Genomic DNA, 26,175 nt, shown 5'->3' with positions numbered 1-26,175 from the left:
CTTAAACACTTGTATGTTACATAGGACATAACTTCTTGGACATTGTATGGGGCAATCCATTAGATTGTTGAATCTATTTTTAACTGTATTTTTAACTGTCAGTTTATGTTAATAAAATGTTTGTTTAATACATTTTAATATCACATCCTATATATATATATTTTGTTTTTAATCTTTTACCTTTTAAGTACTTTTTCACATGGTTTTATATATATTCTTTGTGTAACACAATATTATATATTAACCTTTATGTATACACATTCCTAGTCGTGGACACCATCTTTAGCAACCCAACCCTCATCTGAGGGTAGTGTAGCGCTGTATCTTGGCATTTCTTTTTACTGAAAACCGTTTTACTTTCAACTTGTAATACGAGCGCTACCCGACGCGCATAAAAATCTTACTTCTAGCAGCATTAGCGCACAAGTGGGAGCCTCAAATACGGATCCACTTGTAATCTGGCCCTTTATGGGGTATTCCAATTAGTGTTGTATATGCTTTAATTATTTATGTAGCCTTGTTACCTGGTTCTTTCTTGAAACAAACTGTAGCCACAACACTTAGTGCAAGAAGGGTGAAACATTCTGTCTGTGGTCCGGCTGTTTTGTGCTGTGTATATGTGATAAAGAATATGCACTTCATTTACAGTACTCACTGGTCTCATTTACATATATCTATGATTACAACATAAAATGTGCACTAATTTCGGACAGATCGTATATATGTTTGGAATTATTGCTAAAAAAGTATTATATAGTAATGTAGCGGTTTGTATTCTATCTAGACGGTACACTATCAGCTGAATGTGCTGAAGCAGGGACACACCTACACACTGCTAGCGACACACTAACGTGTCACGACACACAGTTTGGAAAACACTGATCTAGAGGTTAGGGAATGTAGACTGAATATGCTGCCTATAGTAATAGAGTACTGGGTAGTGCCACGGAAGCATAAAGACACTTGAATGGCAATATGACATTTTATTGAAGCTGACTTTAACTCTGTGTTTAACTGCTTTGCAGGGATTAAGCCCATAGTTATATGCTTGTTGCTATTTCTCCTAGGAGTCCCTGGAAACATTTTCGTGGCATCAGCATGTGTCTCTTCCTCTTGGTCTTCCCGTGTTACATGGCGTACAAGATATCACAGTTCTTCCATATGGATTTCTGGCTGCTGATCCTGGTGTCGAGCTGCATGCTCACTTCCCTGCAGGTAACACTGCGTCTGATGATGTTGCTCAGTGTTTGATGATAATACGGGTAATGCCAGATTAGCACGTTTACCTATTTAATTCAGCACTCACTTCCCTGCAGGTAACACTGCGTCTGATGATGTTGCTCGGTGTTTGATGATAATACGGGTAATGCCAGATTAGCACGTTTACCTATTTAATTCAGCGCTCACTTCCCTGCAGGTAACACTGCGTCTGATGATGTTGCTCGGTGTTTGATGATAATACGGGTAATGCCAGATTAGCACGTTTACCTATTTAATTCAGCGCTCACTTCCCTGCAGGTAACACTGCGTCTGATGATGTTGCTCGGTGTTTGATGATAATACGGGTAATGCCAGATTAGCACGTTTACCTATTTAATTCAGCGCTCACTTCCCTGCAGGTAACACTGCGTCTGATAATGTTGCTCAGTGTTTGATGATAATACGGTAATGCCAGATTAGCACGTTTACCTATTTAATTCAGCGCTCACTTCCCTGCAGGTAACACTTTGTCTGATGATGTTGCTCAGTGTTTGATGATAATTCGGGTAATGCCAGATTAGCACGTTTACCTATTTAATTCCGCACTCACTTCCCTGCAGGTAACACTGCGTCTGATGATGTTGCTCAGTGTTTGATGATAATACGGTAATGCCAGATTAGCACGTTTACCTATTTAATTCCGCACTCACTTCCCTGCAGGTAACACTGCGTCTGATGATGTTGCTCATTGTTTGATGATAATACGGTAATGCCAGATTAGCACGTTTACCTATTTAATTCCGCACTCACTTCCCTGCAGGTAACACAGCGTCTGATGATGTTTCTCAGTGTTTGATGATAATACGGTAATGCCAGATTAGCACGTTTACCTATTTAATTCAGCGCTCACTTCCCTGCAGGTAACACTGCGTCTGATGATGTTGCTCAGTGTTTGATGATAATACGGTAATGCCAGATTAGCACGTTTACCTATTTAATTCAGCGCTCACTTCCCTGCAGGTAACACTGCGTCTGATGATGTTGCTCAGTGTTTGATGATAATACGGTAATGCCAGATTAGCACGTTTACCTATTTAATTCAGCGCTCACTTCCCTGCAGGTAACACTGCGTCTGATTATGTTTCTCAGTGTTTGATGATAATACGGTTATGCCAGATTAGCACGTTTACCTATTTAATTCCGCACTCACTTCCCTGCAGGTAACACTGCGTCTGATGATGTTTCTCAGTGTTTGATGATAATACGGTAATGCCAGATTAGCACGTTTACCTATTTAATTCCGCACTCACTTCCCTGCAGGTAACACTGCGTCTGATGATGTTGCTCAGTGTTTGATGATAATACGGGTAATGCCAGATTAGCACGTTTACCTATTTAATTCCGCACTCACTTCCCTGCAGGTAACACTGCGTCTGATGATGTTGCTCATTGTTTGATGATAATACGGTAATGCCAGATTAGCACGTTTACCTATTTAATTCCGCACTCACTTCCCTGCAGGTAACACTGCGTCTGATGATGTTGCTCATTGTTTGATGATAATACGGTAATGCCAGATTAGCACGTTTACCTATTTAATTCCGCACTCACTTCCCTGCAGGTAACACTGCGTCTGATGATGTTGCTCAGTGTTTGATGATAATACGGGTAATGCCAGATTAGCACGTTTACCTATTTAATTCAGCGATCACTTCCCTGCAGGTAACACTGCGTCTGATGATGTTGCTCAGTGTTTGATGATAATACGGGTAATGCCAGATTAGCACGTTTACCTATTTAATTCAGCGCTCACTTCCCTGCAGGTAACACTGCGTCTGAGGATGTTGCTCATTGTTTGATGATAATTTGGGTAATGCCAGATTAGCATGTTTACCTATTTAATTCAGCGCTCACTTCCCTGCAGGTAACACTGCGTCTGATGATGTTGCTCAGTGTTTGATGATAATACGGTAATGCCAGATTAGCACGTTTACCTATTTAATTCAGCGCTCACTTCCCTGCAGGTAACACTGCGTCTGATGATGTTGCTCAGTGTTTGATGATAATACGGTAATGCCAGATTAGCACGTTTACCTATTTAATTCAGCGCTCACTTCCCTGCAGGTAACACTGCGTCTGATGATGTTGCTCAGTGTTTGATGATAATACGGTAATGCCAGATTAGCACGTTTACCTATTTAATTCCGCACTCACTTCCCTGCAGGTAACACTGCGTCTGATGATGTTGCTCAGTGTTTGATGATACTACGGTAATGCCAGATTAGCACGTTTACCTATTTAATTCCGCACTCACTTCCCTGCAGGTAACACTGCGTCTGATGATGTTGCTCAGTGTTTGATGATAATACGGTAATGCCAGATTAGCACGTTTACCTATTTAACTCAGCGCTCACTTCCCTGCAGGTAACACTGCGTCTGATAATGTTGCTCAGTGTTTGATGATACTACGGTAATGCCAGATTAGCACGTTTACCTATTTAATTCAGCGCTCACTTCCCTGCAGGTAACACTGCGTCTGATGATGTTGCTCAGTGTTTGATGATAATACGGGTAATGCCAGATTAGCACGTTTACCTATTTAACTCAGCGCTCACTTCCCTGCAGGTAACACTGCGTCTGATGATGTTGCTCAGTGTTTGATGATAATACGGGTAATGCCAGATTAGCACGTTTACCTATTTAACTCAGCGCTCACTTCCCTGCAGGTAACACTGCGTCTGATGATGTTGCTCAGTGTTTGATGATAATACGGGTAATGCCAGATTAGCACGTTTACCTATTTAATTCAGCGCTCACTTCCCTGCAGGTAACACTGCGTCTGATGATGTTGCTCAGTGTTTGATGATAATACGGGTAATGCCAGATTAGCACGTTTACCTATTTAATTCAGCGCTCACTTCCCTGCAGGTAACACTGCGTCTGATAATGTTGCTCAGTGTTTGATGATACTACGGTAATGCCAGATTAGCACGTTTACCTATTTAATTCAGCGCTCACTTCCCTGCAGGTAACACTGCGTCTGATGATGTTGCTCAGTGTTTGATGATAATACGGGTAATGCCAGATTAGCACGTTTACCTATTTAATTCAGCGCTCACTTCCCTGCAGGTAACACTGCGTCTGATGATGTTGCTCAGTGTTTGATGATAATACGGGTAATGCCAGATTAGCACGTTTACCTATTTAATTCAGCGCTCACTTCCCTGCAGGTAACACTGCGTCTGATAATGTTGCTCAGTGTTTGATGATAATACGGGTAATGCCAGATTAGCACGTTTACCTATTTAATTCAGCGCTCACTTCCCTGCAGGTAACACTGCGTCTGATAATGTTGCTCATTGTTTGATGATAATATGGTAATGCCAGATTAGCACGTTTACCTATTTAATTCAGCGCTCACTTGCTCGGTGTTTGATGATAATACGGGTAATGCCAGATTAGCACGTTTACCTATTTAATTCAGCGCTCACTTCCCTGCAGGTAACACTGCGTCTGATAATGTTGCTCAGTGTTTGATGATAATACGGTAATGCCAGATTAGCACGTTTACCTATTTAATTCCGCACTCACTTCCCTGCAGGTAACACTGCGTCTGATAATGTTGCTCAGTGTTTGATGATAATACGGTAATGCCAGATTAGCACGTTTACCTATTTAATTCAGCGCTCACTTCCCTGCAGGTAACACTGTGTCTGATGATGTTGCTCAGTGTTTGATGATAATACGGGTAATGCCAGATTAGCACGTTTACCTATTTAACTCAGCGCTCACTTCCCTGCAGGTAACACTGCGTCTGATGATCTTGCTCAGTGTTTGATGATAATACGGTAATGCCAGATTAGCACGTTTACCTATTTAATTCAGCGCTCACTTCCCTGCAGGTAACATTGCGTCTGATGATGTTGCTCGGTGTTTGATGATAATACGGGTAATGCCAGATTAGCACGTTTACCTATTTAATTCAGCGCTCACTTCCCTGCAGGTAACACTGCGTCTGATAATGTTGCTCAGTGTTTGATGATAATTCGGGTAATGCCAGATTAGCACGTTTACCTATTTAATTCAGCGCTCACTTCCCTGCAGGTAACACTGCGTCTGATAATGTTGCTCAGTGTTTGATGATAATTCGGGTAATGCAAGATGAGCACGTTTACCTATTTAATTCAGCGATCACTTCCCTTCAGGTAACACTGCGTCTGATAATGTTGCTCATTGTTTGATGATAATTCAGGTAATGCCAGATTAGCACGTTTACCTATTTAATTCAGCGCTCACTTCCCTGCAGGTAACACTGCGTCTGATAATGTTGCTCAGTGTTTGATGATAATACGGGTAATGCCAGATTAGCACGTTTACCTATTTAATTCAGCGCTCACTTCCCTGCAGGTAACACTGCGTCTGATAATGTTGCTCAGTGTTTGATGATACTACGGTAATGCCAGATTAGCACGTTTACCTATTTAATTCAGTGCTCACTTCCCTGCAGGTAACACTGCGTCTGATGATGTTTCTCAGTGTTTGATGATAATACGGGTAATGCCAGATTAGCACGTTTACCTATTTAATTCAGCGCTCACTTCCCTGCAGGTAACACTGCGTCTGATGATGTTGCTCAGTGTTTGATGATAATACGGTAATGCCAGTTTAGCACGTTTACCTATTTAACTCAGCGCTCACTTCCCTGCAGGTAACACTGCGTCTGAGGATGTTGCTCATTGTTTGATGATAATTTGGGTAATGCCAGATTAGCACGTTTACCTATTTAACTCAGCGCTCACTTCCCTGCAGGTAACACTGCGTCTGATGATGTTGCTCAGTGTTTGATGATAATACGGTAATGCCAGATTAGCACGTTTACCTATTTAATTCAGTGCTCACTTCCCTGCAGGTAACACTGCGTCTGATGATGTTGCTCAGTGTTTGATGATAATACGGTAATGCCAGATTAGCACGTTTACCTATTTAATTCAGTGCTCACTTCCCTGCAGGTAACACTGCGTCTGATGATCTTGCTCAGTGTTTGATGATAATACGGTAATGCCAGATTAGCACGTTTACCTATTTAATTCAGCGCTCACTTCCCTGCAGGTAACACTGCGTCTGATGATGTTGCTCGGTGTTTGATGATAATACGGGTAATGCCAGATTAGCACGTTTACCTATTTAATTCAGCGCTCACTTCCCTGCAGGTAACACTGCGTCTGATGATGTTTCTCAGTGTTTGATGATAATACGGGTAATGCCAGATTAGCACGTTTACCTATTTAATTCAGCGCTCACTTCCCTGCAGGTAACACTGCGTCTGATGATGTTTCTCAGTGTTTGATGATAATACGGGTAATGCCAGATTAGCACGTTTACCTATTTAATTCAGCGCTCACTTCCCTGCAGGTAACACTGCGTCTGATGATGTTGCTCAGTGTTTGATGATAATAGGGTAATGCCAGATTAGCACGTTTACCTATTTAATTCAGCGCTCACTTCCCTGCAGGTAACACTGCGTCTGATAATGTTGCTCAGTGTTTGATGATACTACGGTAATGCCAGATTAGCACGTTTACCTATTTAATTCAGTGCTCACTTCCCTGCAGGTAACACTGCGTCTGATGATGTTGCTCAGTGTTTGATGATAATTCGGGTAATGCCAGATTAGCACGTTTGCCTATTTAATTCCGCACTCACTTCCCTGCAGGTAACACTGCGTCTGATGATGTTGCTCAGTGTTTGATGATAATACGGTAATGCCAGATTAGCACGTTTGCCTATTTAATTCAGTGCTCACTTCCCTGCAGGTAACACTGCGTCTGATGATTTTCCTCAGTGTTTGATGATAATACGGTAATGCCAGATTAGCACGTTTACCTATTTAACTCAGCGCTCACTTCCCTGCAGGTAACACTGCGTCTGATGATGTTGCTCAGTGTTTGATGATAATACGGGTAATGCCAGATTAGCACGTTTACCTATTTAACTCAGCGCTCACTTCCCTGCAGGTAACATTGCGTCTGATGATGTTGCTTGGTGTTTGATGATAATACGGGTAATGCCAGATTAGCACGTTTACCTATTTAATGCAGCGCTCACTTCACTGAAGGTAACACTGCGTCTGATAATGTTGCTCAGTATTTGATGATACTACGGGTAATGCCAGTTTAGCACGTTTACCTATTTAATTCAGCGCTCACTTCCCTGCAGGTAACACTGCGTCTGATGATGTTGCTCAGTGTTTGATGATAATACGGGTAATGCCAGATTAGTACGTTTACCTATTTAATTCAGCGCTCACTTCCCTGCAGGTAACACTGTGTCTGATGATGTTTCTCAGTGTTTGATGATAATACGGGTAATGCCAGATTAGCACGTTTACCTATTTAACTCAGCGCTCACTTCCCTGCAGGTAACACTGCGTCTGATGATGTTGCTCAGTGTTTGATGATAATACGGTAATGCCAGATTAGCACGTTTACCTATTTAATTCAGCGCTCACTTCCCTGCAGGTAACACTGCGTCTGATGATGTTGCTCAGTGTTTGATGATACTACGGTAATGCCAGATTAGCACGTTTACCTATTTAATTCAGCGCTCACTTCCCTGCAGGTAACACTGCGTCTGATGATGTTGCTCAGTGTTTGATGAATCTACGGTAATGCCAGATTAGCACGTTTACCTATTTAATTCAGCGCTCACTTCCCTGCAGGTAACACTGCGTCTGATAATGTTGCTCATTGTTTGATGATAATTCGGGTAATGCCAGATTAGCACGTTTACCTATTTAATTCAGCGCTCACTTCCCTGCAGGTAACACTGCGTCTGATGATGTTGCTCAGTGTTTGATGATAATACGGTAATGCCAGATTAGCACGTTTACCTATTTAATTCAGTGCTCACTTCCCTGCAGGTAACACTGCGTCTGATGATGTTGCTCGGTGTTTGATGATAATACGGGTAATGCCAGATTAGCACGTTTACCTATTTAATTCAGTGCTCACTTCCCTGCAGGTAACACTGCGTCTGATAATGTTGCTCAGTGTTTGATGATAATTCGGGCAATGCCAGATTAGCACATTTACCTATTTAATTCAGCGCTCACTTCCCTGCAGGTAACACTGCGTCTGATGATGTTGCTCAGTGTTTGATGATAATTCGGGTAATGCAAGATTAGCACGTTTACCTATTTAATTCAGCGCTCACTTGCTCATGTACTGATAACTTGGCTTTTGTGTCCTTGGCTTAGATGTACTGTTGTAATTTATTGCAGTGAGATTCTCCAGGCTCCCACTACTTACCTTTTGTTATAGAGTCCTTTGTGAGAAAGCCATGAAATAAAATATTTACTGTTTGTAACCACTATAAAAATGTAACACGACAGAGCTTTTGTTGCATAATATGAAACTGCAGTATCACCAGAGTGAATATTACGTTAAACACATCTGTCCCTGTGTCCATTAAAGGGGCATAATACTCATATGCTAAATCACTTGAAATCGATGCAGTATAACTGTAAAAAGCTGACAGGAAAATATCACCTGAACATCTCTATGTAAAAAAGGAAGATATTTTCTTCATAAATGGAAAGAGTCCACAGCTGCATTCATTACTTTTGGGACAGTCAGAATCTGGCTAACAGGAGGAGGCAAAGACACCCCAGCCAAAGGCTTAAATACTCCTCCCACTCCCCTCATCCCCCAGTCAATGTTTGCCTTTCGTCCCAGGAGGTTGTCAGAGAAGTGTCAGAAGTTTTAGATTAGTTTCTTAGGGAGGGCAGTACTCTTCGGCATGGGACTGGAGTTTTAAGTAGTCCTGTCAGCCTTTCAGTGAAAGCATGGATGAAAGTTAGAGTCCGGAGATGCAGGGAGAGTCTTTCTGCGAAACCATCCCAACTCATATTAACAGCTCCACAAGCAATCGGCATTGACGAGTTTTGCTGCCTGCTTTCTTCTCTCAAGTCCATGGCAGAAGCAATGTTATCTATCTGTCACACTTGAAGGGCCATGTTCCTTTTCAACGACGTAGATAACGGTAAGATTGTTCTAATTTACTTTCTTCATGAAATGTACTGTATTACAGATGTTTTCCCTAGAGGCTACCACCTAGATACTTGCGACCTTTTGATCGCACTGTTTACTTCAACGGAAGTTTGTTTTAGAATGTCTGTCTGGGTACAGATCCTTCTGTCCCTATATTCAGACTCATGGCGTCTGTTCTGCCTGGCTGATCCGGTTAAGGCGCCGAGTGCTTCACTTTATTATATTCTTGTTTTTAATTTACAAGTTCTGCTAAGCATTCTGGAAGAACCTAAGGGTTTGTGTGGTGTGGAGGATTGGTTCAGTCCTCATTAGCTTTTTTAGTGTCTGGGATTTGGAGTTCCGCTACAAACTCAGTCGTTTACGATGTCTGTCAGGACTTAGTGTTCCTTCCTGCGTGGGTGAAGGTTTGGAGGATTTAGGGCCTCCTTGCCGCCGGTTTCTGACAGTCTTGCCTTTTTGGCCTTTTTGGCCATTATCCTTCGTGGTTTAGCCACCTTTTGGGGAGGGCCTTTGGCCCTTTCCTGTTTTTTGGGGAGTTAGTTTTCCCTATAGGGGGGGGATAGGCTGTGTCGTCTCCTTCTCCAAGCTTTGCTTAAGGTTTTTTTCTACCGGGGTTGGGATGCAGGTGGGTTCCTCTGGTTCTGAGGTGTTTATGGAGACGTTTAGGGGTACACTGGCGTGGCCTCGTGGTTTGCTCTAGCCTTGTTCTACTCCCTTTTCGGATGACTTGGTCCTAAATGTTTTCCCTTGGTCTTGGATGTCGTGGTGGTGTTCTGCACGTCTTTTGGGCTCTAGAGTCTTGTAACAGCTCTGTTGTGCTCTAGCTCCTTTTGGAGTGCTGGGCTCCAGCAAGGGGTATTCTCTTCCTTTGAGTTGGGAATTTTCGAGTGACTCTTGTTTTCCGTTTTTCCGGGTTAATCCGGTTTGTTGTCAGGCGGGGTATTTGTGTTCTCTGGGGTGTGGTTGGTTTCACACATTTCTGGGCTCGGGCCTATAGTTTTTGTCTTGGATCTTTCCGGTTGTCCGGAACCTTATGATTCTGTGACTGGTTCAGTGTGTTCCAGTTTTTCCAGGGAACCTTGGCTATGACTTATAGTCTAGTTAGTTGAGCTGCTTGCAGCTTGGCAAGGATCTGTGCATTTTTTGGATACACTCCTTTTGGTCTGTCCTGTACTTTGAGTGATGGGCGCACTCCTTCTTGGGAGTTCTTCTGTGTTTTGTGGTGTCTGGATGATTTTCATTCAGCTTTTGTTTCATCAGGCTACGGCTTCCTTTTTGGGGCTTGTGCACTGTTGTTTCTGTGCTCTCCCCCTTGGGGGGGTAGTTTTGTTCTCCTTTAAGAGGGGGAATTTCCTCTCTCGGGAAGTTGGCTGTCCTGTCTTGTGGGCAGGTGAATGGAATAGGTATTTCTTTCTAATGACACGTTGAGTCCACGAATAATCTTAATAACTGTTAGGAATATCATTCTTGGCCAGCAGGAGGAGACAAAGAGCACCACAGCCAAGCTGTTAAATATCACTATCTTACCCACAACCCCAGTCATTCTCTTTATCTGTGCAAGGCGGTGGTAGAGTTTTTTATGTGTCTGAAGATTCTTCAATCAAGAGTTTGTTCTTTTTAAGCAGAAGTGGCTGTTCTGTTTTTTTCTGGGGTATAGCTGTGTTCCACATCAGTCTCTTCAGTAGAGCTGTGGTGGCTTTTGAGCATCTGGAAACTTGTGGGTTTTTTCTCTCACTGTGCCTTCCAGGTTTGGTGCTGCCCTATCCTGTATGCCTGATTAGGATTAGTCAGACATTCTTTGTTCCATGGGTCTGTGGGGGGAGGAAACCTTTCCATATCTGTGCACTGCCCTGCTGCCGGGCAGATTGATCTCAGGTAAGTGCCTATTTGTTTTTTTTATTTTAACAAGAAAGGTTTATGGCACTTCTCTAGGAACTGGGACTTTGTATTTCTATGTGGGGTTTACTTTGTTGGCAGTATGTTTTGGGCACTGTGACATTTGAGGAGAGGCTCTTCGTTTGCATCTGTGTTTTGCTGTGTGTGGCTATCGGCTTTTTTTCTATTATCTATGGCGGTCTGACTTTTGGCTACGCCCACGATAGGAAGGGTGGTTTGTTGAGGTGGCAATTAAATTGCGCGCTTTTCCGTAGCTCTGTTTGCTTCCGGTTTGTCTGAAGTTGTTTGTAGTGTTGTCTGTATAGAACGCTTTGGGCTTTTCTTTGCTCTACAGTGTTATTGGAGTCCAGATCGTTAGGGTATCGTTATGGTTTTACAGGAGATCAGGTAGGCTCCCAGCAGGGTCTGTGAGGGTCAGAGGCTGCTTGGAGGTCTTATTTATTTATTTATTTTTGCTTATAATAGGCAAACAGGTTTTTTTGCAGTTAAAAAGTTGTCCATTTAAATTTTAAAGGGCTAGTAACATTTTTTTTTGCTACTTTGATTTATTGTTGTGAAAGATAGATCAAGAATCTTTGCAAGAGGTTACATGTAGCTTATGCTTTGACTCTAATGTGGAACCTCTGATCCCTTTTTCTTCATCATATATTGATAGGACATTACATTATAGGCTTTTTGAATCTGAGCCTTCATTAACTAAGGTGGATGCTGTTCAGGGGTCTTCTGTCCAGGATATCCCACAGCTTGCTCCTCAAACGTCCCATTCTGTAGTATCTACCCATGCAGTGCCCAGTGTTTCAACTGTTACTCCTTTTGGAGTTTCCTTGCAGGACATGGCTACCCAGATATCCTCTGCGGTAACTGATGCCCTGATGGCTTTTCCTATTTTTCAGGGGAAGCATTAAAGGAGTTTTAAGGATTCAGGGTGTAAGGTATCTGAATCAGGTGTGGCTATGTCGAATAGTTCCTCTCATAGATCTGAGGGGGAGGATTCTTCAGTAGCGTCTGAAGGGGGAGATCTCAGAATCAGATAGTATAGTTCCTTCAGATAGTATAGTTCCTTCAAGCTTAAACCTGAAAGTGGTTACTTTCAGGTTTAAGCTTGAACACCTACGGGTGCTTCTTAAGGAAGTTTTGGTTACTTTGGATGACTCTGATTCCACGGTTGTAGTCACTCCTAAGAAATCTAGTAAGCTGAATAAGTATTTTGATGTTCCTTCAGCGGTGGAGGTTTTTCCTGTTCCAGATCGTGCTTCTGAGATTATTGCATGGGAGTGGGCGAAGCAAGGGTTTCCTTTTTCTCCTTCCCCTATTTTTAAGAAAATGTTTCCAATTGCTAAGTCTGTTAAGGAGTCTTGGCAGACAGTTCCTAAAGTGGAGGGTGCTATTTCCACTCTAGCCAAGAGCACTACTATTCACATAGAGGATAGCTGTTCTTTTAAAGATCCTATGGATAAGAAGTTGGAAGCGTTGCTTAAAAGAATGTATTTCTTTCATGTAATTGGCAAGAGTCCATGAGCTAGTGACGTATGGGATATACAATCCTACCAGGAGGGGCAAAGTTTCCCAATCCTCAAAATGCCTATAAATACACCCCTCACCACACCCACAATTCAGTTTTACAAACTTTGCCTCCTATGGAGGTGGTGAAGCAAGTTTGTGCTAAGATTTTTACGTTGACATGCGCTTCTCAGCATTTTGAAGCCCGATTCCTCTCAGAGTACAGCGAATGTCAGAGGCATGTGAAGGGAGTATCACCTATTGAATGCAATGATTTCCCTAACGGGGGTCTGTTTCATAGGTTCTCTGTTATTGGTCGTAGAGACTAATCTCCTACCTCCCTTTTCAGATCGATGATATACTCTCATATACCATTACCTCTACTGATAACTGTTTCAGTACTGGTTTGGCTATCTGCTATATGTGGATGGGTGTCTTTTTGGCAAGTATGTTTTTTATTACTTAAGACACCCCAGCTATGGTCTGGCACTTTATGCATTTATATAAAGTTCTAAATATATGTATTGTACTTATATTTGCCATGAGTCAGGTTCATGTATTTCCTTGTGCAGACTGTCAGTTTCATATTTGGGAAATAAAACATATTAAGAAATATTTTTTTCTTACCTGGGTTTAGTCTTTTTTCAAATTGATTACTTTTTACTCTTTCAAATTGCGCTTAGCATTAGGCCCGCGGCTGCGCCAAATGCTAGACTTTATTGCGTCACTCTTGGCGCGAGAATTTTTTGGCGCGAAAAGTACGTCCGTTGACGCAAGTTCGTCACTTCCGGCGTCGTAGTTGATGCGGAAGTCTTACACACAGTTGCGTCATTAGTGACGCAAGTGTGTCATTTCTGGATATTGTTGGCGCCAAAAAAAAATTCTCTTGCGTTGTGCGTCATACTTGGCGCCAAATTTTTCATTAGTTTTATACCCCATTGCTGTTTGCCTCTTGCCTTTCTCCATGTCAGAGGGCTATGCTGTTTGCATTTTTTCCAATTCCTGAAACTGTCATATAAGGAAATTGATAATTTTGCTTTATATGTTGTTTTTTCTTTTACATTTTGCAAGATGTCTCAATCTGATCCTGCCTCAGAAGTATCTGTTGGAACGTTGCTGCCTGACATCGGTTCTACCAAAGCTAAGTGCATTTGTTGTAAGATTGTGGAAATTATATCTCCGAATGTCATTTGTAATAGTTGTCATGATAAACTTTTACATGCAGAGAATGTATCCATCAGTAATAGTACATTGCCAGTTGCAGTTCCTTCAATTTCTAATGTACATGATATACCTATGAATTTGTTACTGATTCTATTCAGAAGGCTTTGTCTGCATTTCCGCCTTCTAATAAACGTAAAAGGTCTTTTAAAACTTCTCATAAAGTTGATGAAATTTCAAATGACCGACAACTTAATGATTTATCCTCCTCTGATGAGGATCTATCTGATTCAGAAGATCCCTCCTCAGATATTGACACTGACAAATCTACTTATTTGTTTAAAATAGAGTATATTTGTTCTTTGTTAAAAGAAGTGTTAATTACTTTGGATATTGAGGAATCTAGTCCTCTTGACATTAAGACTAGTAAGCGTTTAAATGCTGTTTTTAAACCTCCTGTGGTTACTCCAGAGGTTTTTCCTATTCCTGATGCTATTTCTGATATGATTTCTAAGGAATGGAATAAGCCAGGTACTTCTTTTATTCCTTCTTCAAGGTTTAAAAAATTGTATCCTTTACCAGCAATTTCAATAGCGTTTTGGGGAAAGATCCCCAAAGTTGATGGGGCTATTTCTACTCTTGCTAAATGTATTCAGGTCATCTTCTCAGGCCTGCAATTTCTTTGGCTGATGTTGCGGCTGCATCAACTTTTTGGTTGGAGAATTTAGCGCAACAAGAATTGGATTCTGACATATCTAGCATTGTTCATTTACTGCAACATGCTAATCATTTTATTTGTGATGCCATTTTTTATATTATCAAAATTGATGTTAGATCCATGTCTTTAGCTATTTTAGCTAGAAGAGCTTTGTGGATTAAATCTTGGAATGCTGATATGACATCTAAGTCTAGATTATTATCTCTTTCTTTCCAAGGTAATAATTTATTTGGTTCTCAGTTGGATTCTATTATTTCAACTGTTACTGGAGGAAAGGGTTTTTTCTCCAACATAGGTGTGTCCGGTCCACGGCGTCATCCTTACTTGTGGGATATTCTCTTCCCCAACAGGAAATGGCAAAGAGCCCAGCAAAGCTGGTCACATGATCCCTCCTAGGCTCCGCCTACCCCAGTCATTCTCTTTGCCGTTGTACAGGCAACATCTCCACGGAGATGGCTTAGAGTTTTTTAGTGTTTAACTGTAGTTTTTATTATTCAATCAAGAGTTTGTTATTTTGAAATAGTGCTGGTATGTACTATTTACTCAGAAACAGAAAAGAGATGAAGATTTCTGTTTGTATGAGGAAAATGATTTTAGCAACCGTCACTAAAATCCATGGCTGTTCCACACAGGACTGTTGAGAGCAATTAACTTCAGTTGGGGGAACAGTGAGCAGTCTCTTGCTGCTTGAGGTATGACACATTCTAACAAGACGATGTAATGCTGGAAGCTGTCATTTTCCCTATGGGATCCGGTAAGCCATGTTTATTAAGATCGTAAATAAGGGCTTCACAAGGGCTTATTAAGACTGTAGACTTTTTCTGGGCTAAATCGATTCATTATTAACACATATTTAGCCTTGAGGAATCATTTATTCTGGGTATTTTGATATAATAATATCGGCAGGCACTGTTTTAGACACCTTATTCTTTAGGGGCTTTCCCAAATCATAGGCAGAGCCTCATTTTCGCGCCGGTGTTGCGCACTTGTTTTTGAGAGGCATGACATGCAGTCGCATGTGAGAGGAGCTCTGATACTTAGAAAAGACTTTCTGAAGGCGTCATTTGGTATCGTATTCCCCTTTGGGCTTGGTTGGGTCTCAGCAAAGCAGATACCAGGGACTGTAAAGGGGTTAAAGTTAAAAACGGCTCCGGTTCCGTTATTTTAAGGGTTAAAGCTTCCAAATTTGGTGTGCAATACTTTTAAGGCTTTAAGACACTGTGGTGAAAATTTGGTGAATTTTGAACAATTCCTTCATGTTTTTTCGCAATTGCAGTTATAAAGTGTGTTCAGTTTAAAATTTAAAGTGACAGTAACGGTTTTATTTTAAAACGTTTTTTGTACTTTGTTATCAAGTTTATGCCTGTTTAACATGTCTGAACTACCAGATAGACTGTGTTCTGAATGTGGGGAAGCCAGAATTCCCATTCATTTAAATAAATGTGATTTATGTGACAATGACAATGATTCCTCAAGTGAGGGGAGTAAGCATGGTACTGCATCATTCCCTCCTTCGTCTACACGAGTCTTGCCCACTCAGGAGGCCCCTAGTACATCTAGCGCGCCAATACTCCTTACTATGCAACAATTAACGGCTGTAATGGATAATTCTGTCAAAAACATTTTAGCCAAAATGAACACTTATCAGCGTAAACGCGACTGCTCTGTTTTAGATACTGAAGAGCATGACGACGCTGATAATAATGGTTCTGAAGGGCCCCTAACCCAGTCTGATGGGGCCAGGGAGGTTTTGTCTGAGGGAGAAATTACTGATTCAGGGAACATTTCTCAACAAGCTGAACCTGATGTGATTACGTTTAAATTTAAGTTGGAACATCTCCGCATTCTGCTTAAGGAGGTATTATCCACTCTGGATGATTGTGACAAGTTGGTCATCCCAGAGAAACTATGTAAAATGGACAAGTTCCTAGAGGTCCCGGGGCTCCCAGAAGCTTTTCCTATACCTAAGCGGGTGGCGGACATTGTTAATAAAGAATGGGAAAGGCCCGGTATTCCTTTCGTCCCTCCCCCCATATTTAAAAAATTGTTTCCTATGGTCGACCCCAGAAAGGACTTATGGCAGACAGTCCCCAAGGTCGAGGGAGCGGTTTCCACTTTAAACAAACGCACCACTATACCCATAGAGGATAGTTGTGCTTTCAAAGATCCTATGGATAAAAAATTAGAAGGTTTACTTAAAAAGATGTTTGTTCAGCAGGGTTACCTTCTACAACCTATTTCATGCATTGTCCCTGTAGCTACAGCCGCATGTTTCTGGTTCGATGAGCTGATAAAGGCGGTCGATAGTGATTCTCCTCCTTATGAGGAGATTATGGACAGAATCAATGCTCTCAAATTGGCTAATTCTTTCACCCTAGACGCCACTTTGCAATTGGCTAGGTTAGCGGCTAAGAATTCTGGGTTTGCTATTGTGGCGCGCAGAGCGCTTTGGTTGAAATCTTGGTCAGCTGATGCGTCTTCCAAGAACAAGCTACTTAACATTCCTTTCAAGGGGAAAACGCTGTTTGGCCCTGACTTGAAAGAGATTATCTCTGATATCACTGGGGGTAAGGGCCACGCCCTTCCTCAGGATCGGCCTTTCAAGGCAAAAAATAAACCTAATTTTCGTCCCTTTCGTAGAAATGGACCAGCCCAAAGTGCTACGTCCTCTAAGCAAGAGGGTAATACTTCTCAAGCCAAGCCAGCTTGGAGACCAATGCAAGGCTGGAACAAGGGAAAGCAGGCCAAGAAACCTGCCACTGCTACCAAGACAGCATGAAATGTTGGCCCCCGATCCGGGACCGGATCTGGTGGGGGGCAGACTCTCTCTCTTCGCTCAGGCTTGGGCAAGAGATGTTCTGGATCCTTGGGCGCTAGAAATAGTCTCCCAAGGTTATCTTCTGGAATTCAAGGGGCTTCCCCCAAGGGGGAGGTTCCACAGGTCTCAGTTGTCTTCAGACCACGTAAAAAGACAGGCATTCTTACATTGTGTAGAAGACCTGTTAAAAATGGGAGTGATTCATCCTGTTCCATTAAGAGAACAAGGGATGGGGTTCTACTCCAATCTGTTCATAGTTCCCAAAAAAGAGGGAACGTTCAGACCAATCTTAGATCTCAAGATCTTAAACAAGTTTCTCAAGGTTCCATCGTTCAAGATGGAAACCATTCGAACTATTCTTCCTTCCATCCAGGAAGGTCAATTCATGACCACAGTGGATTTAAAGGATGCGTATCTACATATTCCTATCCACAAGGAACATCATCGGTTCCTAAGGTTCGCATTCCTGGACAAGCATTACCAGTTCGTGGCGCTTCCTTTCGGATTAGCCACTGCTCCAAGGATTTTCACAAAGGTACTAGGGTCCCTTCTAGCTGTGCTAAGACCAAGGGGCATTGCTGTAGTACCTTACTTGGACGACATTCTGATTCAAGCGTCGTCCCTTCCTCAAGCAAAGGCTCACACGGACATTGTCCTGGCCTTTCTCAGATCTCATGGATGGAAAGTGAACGTGGAAAAGAGTTCTCTATCTCCGTCAACAAGGGTTCCCTTCTTGGGAACAATAATAGACTCCTTAGAAATGAGGATTTTTCTGACAGAGGCCAGAAAAACAAAACTTCTAGACTCTTGTCGGATACTTCATTCCGTTCCTCTTCCTTCCATAGCGCAGTGCATGGAAGTGATCGGTTTGATGGTAGCGGCAATGGACATAGTTCCTTTTGCGCGCATTCATCTAAGACCATTACAACTGTGCATGCTCAGTCAGTGGAATGGGGACTATACAGACTTGTCTCCGAAGATACAAGTAAATCAGAGGACCAGAGACTCACTCCGTTGGTGGCTGTCCCTGGACAACCTGTCACAAGGGATGACATTCCGCAGACCGGAGTGGGTCATCGTCACGACCGACGCCAGTCTGATGGGCTGGGGCGCGGTCTGGGGATCCCTGAAAGCTCAGGGTCTTTGGTCTCGGGAAGAATCTCTTCTACCGATAAATATTCTGGAACTGAGAGCGATATTCAATGCTCTCAAGGCTTGGCCTCAGCTAGCGAGGGCCAAGTTCATACGGTTTCAATCAGACAACATGACAACTGTTGCGTACATCAACCATCAGGGGGGAACAAGGAGTTCCCTAGCGATGGAAGAAGTGACCAAAATCATTCTATGGGCGGAGTCTCACTCCTGCCACCTGTCTGCTATCCACATCCCAGGAGTGGAAAATTGGGAAGCGGATTTTCTGAGTCGTCAGACATTGCATCCGGGGGAGTGGGAACTCCATCCGGAAATCTTTGCCCAAGTCACTCAGCTGTGGGGCATTCCAGACATGGATCTGATGGCCTCTCGTCAGAACTTCAAAGTTCCTTGCTACGGGTCCAGATCCAGGGATCCCAAGGCGGCTCTAGTGGATGCACTAGTAGCACCTTGGACCTTCAAACTAGCTTATGTGTTCCCACCGTTTCCTCTCATCCCCAGGCTGGTAGCCAGGATCAATCAGGAGAGGGCGTCGGTGATCTTGATAGCTCCTGCGTGGCCACGCAGGACTTGGTATGCAGATCTGGTGAATATGTCATCGGCTCCACCTTGGAAGCTACCTTTGAGACGAGACCTTCTTGTTCAGGGTCCGTTCGAACATCCGAATCTGGTTTCACTCCAGCTGACTGCTTGGAGATTGAACGCTTGATCTTATCGAAGCGAGGGTTCTCAGATTCTGTTATCGATACTCTTGTTCAGGCCAGAAAGCCTGTAACTAGAAAGATTTACCACAAAATTTGGAAAAAATATATCTGTTGGTGTGAATCTAAAGGATTCCCTTGGGACAAGGTTAAGATTCCTAAGATTCTATCCTTCCTTCAAGAAGGATTGGAAAAAGGATTATCTGCTAGTTCCCTAAAGGGACAGATTTCTGCCTTGTCTGTGTTACTTCACAAAAAGCTGGCAGCTGTGCCAGATGTTCAAGCCTTTGTTCAGGCTCTGGTTAGAATTAAGCCTGTTTACAAACCTTTGACTCCTCCTTGGAGTCTCAACTTAGTTCTTTCAGTTCTTCAGGGGGTTCCGTTTGAACCCTTACATTCCGTTGATATTAAGTTATTATCTTGGAAAGTTTTGTTTTTAGTTGCAATTTCTTCTGCTAGAAGAGTTTCAGAATTATCTGCTCTGCAGTGTTCTCCTCCTTATCTGGTGTTCCATGCAGATAAGGTGGTTTTACGTACTAAACCTGGTTTTCTTCCAAAAGTTGTTTCTAACAAAAACATTAACCAGGAGATTATCGTACCTTCTCTGTGTCCGAAACCAGTTTCAAAGAAGGAACGTTTGTTGCACAATTTGGATGTTGTTCGCGCTCTAAAATTCTATTTAGATGCTACAAAGGATTTTAGACAAACATCTTCCTTGTTTGTTGTTTATTCCGGTAAAAGGAGAGGTCAAAAAGCAACTTCTACCTCTCTCTCTTTTTGGATTAAAAGCATCATCAGATTGGCTTACGAGACTGCCGGACGGCAGCCTCCCGAAAGAATCACGGCTCATTCCACTAGGGCTGTGGCTTCCACATGGGCCTTCAAGAACGAGGCTTATGTTGATCAGATATGTAGGGCAGCGACTTGGTCTTCACTGCAAACTTTTACCAAATTTTACAAGTTTGATACTTTTGCTTCTTCTGAGGCTATTTTTGGGAGAAAGGTTTTGCAAGCCGTGGTGCCTTCCATTTAGGTGACCTGATTTGCTCCCTCCCTTCATCCGTGTCCTAAAGCTTTGGTATTGGTTCCCACAAGTAAGGATGACGCCGTGGACCGGACACACCTATGTTGGAGAAAACAGAATTTATGTTTACCTGATAAATTACTTTCTCCAACGGTGTGTCCGGTCCACGGCCCGCCCTGGTTTTTTTAATCAGGTCTGATAATTTATTTTCTTTAACTACAGTCACCACGGTACCATATGGTTTCTCCTATGCAAATATTCCTCCTTAACGTCGGTCGAATGACTGGGGTAGGCGGAGCCTAGGAGGGATCATGTGACCAGCTTTGCTGGGCTCTTTGCCATTTCCTGTTGGGGAAGAGAATATCCCACAAGTAAGGATGACGCCGTGGACCGGACACACCGTTGGAGAAAGTAATTTATCAGGTAAACATAAATTCTGTTTTTCTGCCTCAGGATAAAAAACCTAAGGGTAAATCTAAGGCTTCTAACCGTTTTCGTTCCTTTCTCAAAATAAGGAACAAAAATCAAATCCTTCCCCCAAGGAAACTGTTTCCAATTGGAAGCCTTCCTCAAATTGGAATAAATCCAAGCCGTTTAAAAAACCAAAGTCAGTCCCTAAGTCCGCGTGAAGGAGCAGCCCTCATTCCAGCTCAGCTGGTAGGGGGCAGATTAAGGTTTTTCAAGGATTTTTAGATACATTTTGTCCAAAATCAATGGATTCAGAGCATTGTCTCTCAAGGCTATCGAATAGGATTCAGAGTAAGACCTCCTGTGAGAAGAGTTTTTCTCTCACGTATCCCAGCAAATCCAGTAAAAGCTCAGGCTTTCCTGAAGTGTGTTTCAGACCTGGAGTCTTCAGGGGTAATCATGCCAGTTCCTTTTCAGGAACAAGGTCTTGGGGTTTATTTAAATCTATTCATTGTCCCAAAGAAGGAAAATTCATTCAGACCAGTTCTGGATCTGAAAATTTTGAATCGTTATGTAAGAGTACCAACTTTCAAGATGGTGACTATAAGGACTAGTCTGCCTTTTGTTCAGCAAGCACATTATATGTCTACAATAGACTTGCATGATGCATACCTTCATATTTTGATTCATCCAGAACATTATCAGTTCCTGAGATTCTCTTTTCTAGACAAGCATTACCAATTTGTTGCTCTTCCATTTGGCCTAGTAACAGCTCCAAGAATCTTTTCAAAGGTTCTAGGTGCCCTACTCTCTGTAATCAGAGAGTAGGGTATTGCGGTGTTTCCTTAATTGGACGATATATTGGTACTAGCTCAGTCTTTACGTTCTGCAGAATCTCACAAATCAACTAGTGTTGTTTCTTCAAAAGCATGGTTGGAGGATCAATTTACCAAAAAGTTTCTTGATTCCTCAGACAAGGGTCACCTTTTTAGGTTTCCAGATAGATTCAGTGTCCATGACTCTGTCTCTAACAGACAAGAGACGTTTGAAATTGGTTGCAGCCTGTTGGCACCTTCAGTCTCAGTCATTCCCTTCAGTGGCTATGTGCATGGAAGTTTTAGGCCTCATGACTGCAGCATCGGACGCAATTCCTTTTGCTTGTTTTCACATGAGACCTCTCCAGCTTTGTATGCTGAATCAATGGTGCAGGGATTATAGAAAGATATCACAGTTAATATCCTTAAATCCCAATGTTCGACACTCTCTGACGTGGTGGTTAAATCACCAGTGTTTAGTTCAAGGGGCTTCCTTTGTTCGGCCAACCTGGACTGTGATCACTACAGACGGAAGTCTTTCAGGTTGGGGAGCTGTTTGGGGATCTCTGACAGCACAAGGGGTTTGGAAATCTCAAGAGGCGAGATTACCAATCAATATTTTAGAACTGCGTGCAATTCTCAGAGCTCTTCAGTTTTGGCCTCTGTTGAAGAGAGAACCGTTCATTTGATTTCAGACAGACAATATCACAACTGTGGCATATGTCAATCATCAGGGTGGGACTCACAGTCCCCAAGCAATGAAAGGAGTATCTCGGATACTTGCTTGGGCGGAATCCAGCTCCTGTCTAATCTCTGCGGTGCATATCCCAGGTGTAGACAATTGGGAGGCGGATTATCTCAGCCGTGAGACTTTACATCCAGGGGAGTGGTCTCTCCATCCAGATGTGTTTTCTCAGATTGTTCAGATGGGGGTTCTTCCAGAGATAGATCTTATGGCCTCTCATCTAAACAAGAAACTTCCCAGATACCTGCCCAGGTCCAGGGATGTTCAGGCAGAAGCAGTGGATGCGCTGACACTTCCTTGGTGTTATCATCCTGCTTACATTTTCCCGCTTCCACGTTTGTGTTGCTGGTGGCTCCAGCATGGCCACACAGGTTTTGGTATGCGGATCTTGTTCGGATGTCCAGTTGCCAACCTTGGCCACTTCCGTTAAAGCCGGATCTTTTGTCTCAAGGTCAGTTTTCCCATCAGGATCTCAAATCATTAAATTTGAAGGTATGGAAATTGAACGCTTAGTACTAAGTCATAGAGGTTTCTCTGACTCAGTGATTAATACTATGTTACAAGCTCGTAAATCTGTCTCTAGAAAGATTTATTATCGAGTTTGGAAGACCTACATTTCCTGGTGTTCTTCTCATAAATTCTCTTTCTACAGTTTCTTCAGGATGGTTTGGATAAGGGTTTGAATGCAAGTTCCTTGAAGGGACAAATCTCTGCCCTTTCTGTTTTATTTCACAGAAAGATTGCTAAACTTCCTGATATTCACTGTTTTGTGCAGGCTTTAGTTCGTATTAAGCCCGTCATTAAATCAATTTCTCCTCTTTCGAGTCTTAATTTGGTTTTGAAGGCGTTACAGGCCCCTCCATTTGAGCCTATGCATTCTTTGGACATTAAACTACTTTCTTGGAAAGTTTTGTTCCTTTTGGCTATCTCTTCTGCTAGAAGAGTTTCTGAGCTATCTGCTCTTTCTTGTGAATCTCCTTTTCTGATTTTTCATCAGGATAAGGCGGTTTTGCGGACTTTATTTGTATTTTTCCTTAAGGTTGTGAATTCTAACAACATTAGTAGAGAAATTGTTGTCCCTTCCTTGTGTCCTAATCCTAAGAATTCTTTGGAAAGTTCCTTACATTCTTTGGATGTGGTAAGAGCTTTGAAATATTATGTTGAAGCTACTAAACATTTCAGGAAGACTTCTAGTCTATTTGTTATATTTTCTGGTCCTAGGAAAGGTCAGAAGGCCTCTGTTATTTCTTGGCTTCTTGGTTAAAGCTTTTGATTCATCAAGCTTATTTGGAGTGGGGATAGGCCCCGCCTCAGAGAATTACAGCTCATTCTACTAGATCAGTCTCCACTTCATGGGCTTTTAAGAATGAAGCTTCAGTTGATCAGATTTGCAAAGCAGCGACTTGGTCTTCTTTGCATACATTTACTAAATTCTACTATTTTGATGTGTTTGCTTCTTCAGAAGCAGTTTTTGGTAGAAAAGTTCTTCAGGCAGCTGTTTCAGTTTGATTCTTCTGCTGATGTTTTAAGTTTTTCTTTTCATTATGAGAATAACTTATATTTTGGGTTGTGGATTATTTTTTCAGCGAGAAATGGCTGTTGTTTATTTTTATCCCTCCCTCTCTAGTGATTCTTGAGTGGAGTTCCACCTCTTGGGTATTGATATCCCATACGTCACTAGCTCATGGACTCTTGCCAATTACATGAAAGAAAACATAATTTATGTAAGAATTTACCTGATAAATTCATTTCTTTCATACTGGCAAGAGTCCATGAGGCCCACCCTTTGTATGGTGGTTATGATTTTTTGTATAAAGCACAATTATTTCCAAATTCCTTTGTTGATGCTTTTTACTCCTTTCTTTATCACCCCACTTCTTGGCTATTCGTTAAGCTGAATTGTGGGTGTGGTGAGGGGTGTATTTATAGGTATTTTGAGGTTTGGGAAACATTGCCCCTCCTGGTAGGATTGTATATCACATACGTCACTAGCTCATGGACTCTTATGAAATATGAAAGAAATGAATTTATTAGGTAAATTCTTACATAAATTATGTTGTTCACCTGGGGTTGCAATGGCAGCCTGCGGTGTGTATTGCTACTGTCACTAGTGCGGCAGCATATTGGTTTGATGCGTCATCTGATTCTATGCAGGCAGATACGCCTCTTGAGGAAATTCTAGATAGGATTAGGGCTCTTAAATTGGCTAATTCCTTTATCACGGATGCATTTTTGCAGGTCATGAAGCTGGGAGCAAAGATTTCTGGCTTTGCTGTTTTGGCTCGCAGGGCTTTGTGGTTGAAGTCTTGGTCTGCGAATGTGTCTTCTAAGTCTAAGCTTTTGTCTATTCCTTACAAGGGTAAGACCTTGTTTGGGCCGGGCTTAGCTGAGATTATTTCAGATATTACGGGAGGAAAGGGTCATTCTCTTCCCCAGGATAAGAGAAATAAGTCAAAGGGTCGTCAGAGTAATTTTCATTCCTTTTGTAACTTTGCGGGCAAGCCTTCCTCCTCTTTCTTCAAACAGGAACAGTCCAAGTCCTCCTGGAAGTCCAATCAGTCTTGGAACAAGGGGAAGCAGTCTGAGAAGCCTGTCTCTGATTCAAAGTCAGCAGGAAGGGTCTGCCCCCGGTCCGGGAGCGGATCTTGTGGGGGGCAGACTTTCTTTTTTCACTCAGGCTTGGTTTCGGGATGTTCCAGATCCCTGGGCGATGGATGTGGTATCCCACGGACAAGTTGGAGTTGAAAAGTTTTCCTCCCAGGGGCAGGTTTCACCTTTCAAGATTATCTGTAGACCAGATAAAGAGAGAGGTGTTCACACTTCCGCATTAACTACAATAAATCCGAAATATTAAACATATCTATGAAATCCGATAAATTTCTAGAACTGCAAAATATATGTCCTTTTAAACTTCAAACATCACATCTTAAATATCTGGGAATAACACTGTCTCTTACCCCATCTCATTGGTTCCCCCTTAATTATCGGTCACTACTCCAATCTATTCAACACTTACTCTCCACTTAGAAAGACAAACATATATCCTGGTGGGGTAGGATACAAACCATCAAGATGTCTATACTACCCAAGATTTTATACTGCAAGTCCTACCAATTGCACTTCCCAAATCTTATTTACAACAATTACAGAGCATCATCAATTCTTTTATTTGGTGTTCAACCCGACCAAGAATAAACAAGACTACAATGCACAGATCCTTGCAACATGGCGGTCTGGGCCTCCCCAATATAAGTCTTTACTACCTCTCAGTAGTCTTACAAAAAATATTAGACTGGCATTGTAGAAGGGATTCTAAGGCTTGGATAGCATTGGACTCCCATTTACTCAAAGCGCCCACACGCAGCTCCCTATGCTGGCTTCCTAAAACCCGACAAACTCCACCCTGCATGTCTTCACCAGACACATTTTCGACATCTGGGATCACCTCCTCAAAGCCAATCCTGCGCTCTCCACAGCCGCTTCGCCACTCACTCCAATCTTTCCCAACATTGAACTCATGGGCGGTTACGAATCACACGGGAAAGACTACATAGTTCAGGAGCTATTGGACTCCATCCCTATAGCGAATCTAGTGGAACAAGGTAAATTGAAACCCAGAACAGAACTATCACATATTCTACATGGTTCCTTTTCCCCCTGGTTGAAATACGCCCAATTAAACCATCTCATACATAAATCCCAGAATAAAAAAGACTTACTCAGGCCACCCACCCCTTTTGAACAATCCTGCCTGTCAGGGACCATCACCAGAGGTTCACTCTCATTTGCCAAAACTACACAACGCACAATCTGTGCAGCTCCCCTACTATACTACCCAGTGGCATCGCGAACTCTGTACTAATATAGACCCCAAGCAATGGCAGATAATATATCAGAATACACGTAAATCCTCTACCTCCCCTAAGATCATAGAACTTAACTACAAAATTCTCCTAAGATGGTACCTGACCCCGACAAGGCTTAAACGC

General features: G+C 42.4%; 1 protein-coding gene across 1 annotated transcript in view; it reads left to right on the top strand.

The window, feature by feature from the left end:
- Positions 1 to 26,175, top strand: part of LOC128650437 (RING finger protein 145) — a 308,620-nt gene that overhangs the window by 236,391 nt on the left and 46,054 nt on the right. The window contains exon 9 of the mRNA XM_053704381.1: positions 1,068 to 1,215. Within this exon, the coding sequence (XP_053560356.1) occupies positions 1,068 to 1,215 (148 nt within the window). The remainder of the gene's footprint in view (positions 1 to 1,067; positions 1,216 to 26,175) is intronic.

The sequence above is a fragment of the Bombina bombina genome, chromosome 2 (genome assembly GCF_027579735.1).
Source record: "Bombina bombina isolate aBomBom1 chromosome 2, aBomBom1.pri, whole genome shotgun sequence".
Classification (NCBI taxonomy): Eukaryota; Metazoa; Chordata; class Amphibia; order Anura; family Bombinatoridae; genus Bombina; species Bombina bombina.
Note: the sequence above shows the minus strand (reverse complement) of the source record. Positions and strands in the feature narration are given on the sequence as shown.